The sequence below is a fragment of the Sesamum indicum genome, linkage group LG5 (assembly GCF_000512975.1).
Source record: "Sesamum indicum cultivar Zhongzhi No. 13 linkage group LG5, S_indicum_v1.0, whole genome shotgun sequence".
Lineage (NCBI taxonomy): Eukaryota > Viridiplantae > Streptophyta > Magnoliopsida > Lamiales > Pedaliaceae > Sesamum > Sesamum indicum.
The window spans coordinates 15,204,958-15,206,969 of record NC_026149.1 but is presented as its reverse complement, the minus strand read 5'-3'; the positions used below and the strand labels follow the sequence as shown (position 1 = coordinate 15,206,969).

General features: G+C 38.3%; 1 protein-coding gene across 1 annotated transcript; it reads left to right on the top strand.

The window, feature by feature from the left end:
* Positions 697-1,656, top strand: LOC105162776 (cytosolic sulfotransferase 7-like). The gene has a single exon (XM_011080897.1). The coding sequence runs from the start codon at positions 697-699 to the stop codon at positions 1,654-1,656; it is 960 nt and encodes a 319-aa protein (XP_011079199.1).

Genomic DNA, 2,012 nt, shown 5'->3' with positions numbered 1-2,012 from the left:
GGTGAAGCGAAAAAGAACAAAAGCAAGCAATAATGAGCCACAAGAAATGAACTGGGGGGGCCTGCCTATATATGCCTTAGCCAAAATTATGGTGCTCAACTAACTCCTTTCTTAGTCCCCAGCCAACCTTATCAAGACCTTGCCCGTTAGTCTAAACTTAACTTTAGTAGTAGGAAAATCAATGCATGAAACGGCACCTGCAAAATCTCTTCCCAACTAAAGTTAAGCTTATACTAATATTTTCTCCCACAAATTGACAGGATTATTTTTAAAGACAAAAATTTAGATAAATCATTATGATTTATTAAGCATAAAGAGCCAAAAATTATGAAAACCATTTTTTCGCAAGATTTTTTAAGATATCCACATGATATCATACTTTAAGAAAATATGTCAAGGAGGCGGGGGGGGGGGGCGATGACAGGTCTAATTAAGTGTAATTTTAGCTAAATAATAATGACATAATAGTCAATAGTACAATTGTAGGACAACCCTACCATATTTTAATATCACTGCCCCTACGCACCAAAAAAAAAAAGAAAAAAAAGAAAGAACATTCGTCTCCATGAATTACGTCGTCCAATCTACATTATACGATTCCTCTACTCTATAAGTATGTGCTTCATTTCCTTGCATGAAATGCTATCTATCTACTCCACCTAATCTTTCCTCCCATATTCACCAATTAATCCTTTGATGGAGGATTCTAGTTTTGATTTGGACTTGGAGTTATCTTCACTCCCAAAAGAAAAATGGTTGGGCGATGATTATCTCTTCCAACTTGGAGGCTTTTGGCATTTGCCTCAAGCGATCCAAGGTGTAAATAGAGTTATTAACCAGTTTCAGCCACTTCCAAGTGATATAATCTTGGCCTCTTTTCCTAAAACTGGCACTACTTGGCTCAAAGCTCTTTTGTACTCAATCGTCAACCGATCCTCCAAACATCGTCTGACTACCGAAAACCCCCACTCGCTGATTCCAGTTTTAGAGTACAAGACCTATGGAACAACTCATGCGTCCTCCACAGCCAACCCACCTTGTCATATTAATGACTCCCGACGAATTCTAAGCACACACATACCATACCAACTCCTAGCCAAAACCCTAGGTTCATCGGAATGTCGTGTAGTTTATGTGACGAGGAATCCAAAGGACACTCTTGTCTCGACATGGCATTTTGTGAACAAGTGGAAGAAGGCGAAGGAGGAGGGATGGCCGTTTGAAGTTGCAGTCGAGAAATTTTGCCATGGACTCATACCTTGTGGGCCTTACTATGATCACGTAATGGGGTACAGAAAGTTATGCTTGGATAGACCAAAATACGCTCACTTTCTAACCTACGAGGGGCTGAAGAATGACCCAAAAACTCATGTCAAGAAGTTGGCTGAGTTCCTTGGGTGTCCCTTTCAAGGGGAGGATGCGGAGGCGCAAGTGCAAGATCTTGTGAACGGTTGCAGTTTTGAGGTACTAAGTAATCATGAGGTGAACATGGCAGGGGGCTTCCCATCAAGAATAGCATTCATACCATCAAATTCTTTCTTCAGAAAGGGTGTTGTCGGGGATTATAAAGAACACATGTCTGCTGAGGTTGTCCAGAAAATTGATGCATTAACCAAAGAGAAATTTCATTCCTTCGGGTTCATTTACGGGGTCTAGAAATATTGAAAGGAGTCCAATAAGGAGGGTTGAACCTGCACATGATGCATGATTATCAGTGTTTGGTACTAAATTTGAGTCAAAGATGGAGTTGGACTGCAATTTTAACAAGGATATACATGACGGGTTTAACTGTACTTTACTCCTTTAATCTCTACTTTTTTGTAAAATTAATTAATACCTAATTAAAAGACAAATAGTTTTTAAAAGTCCCCAAAAAATGAAATAATATTTTATTTTATTATTAAATTATTATAATTTGAATCATATTCTACAGGCATGCATGTAGACAAGTAAAGAAAAAATTCCAAAGTAAAAAGTTGGAAGGGCATACAAGGAAGGAATTTTTAATACTA

Excerpts from the sequence above, each read along its gene's own strand:
- LOC105162776 (XM_011080897.1), top strand. The coding sequence starts at position 697 with ATGGAGGATTCTAGTTTTGATTTGGACTTGGAGTTATCTTCACTCCCA.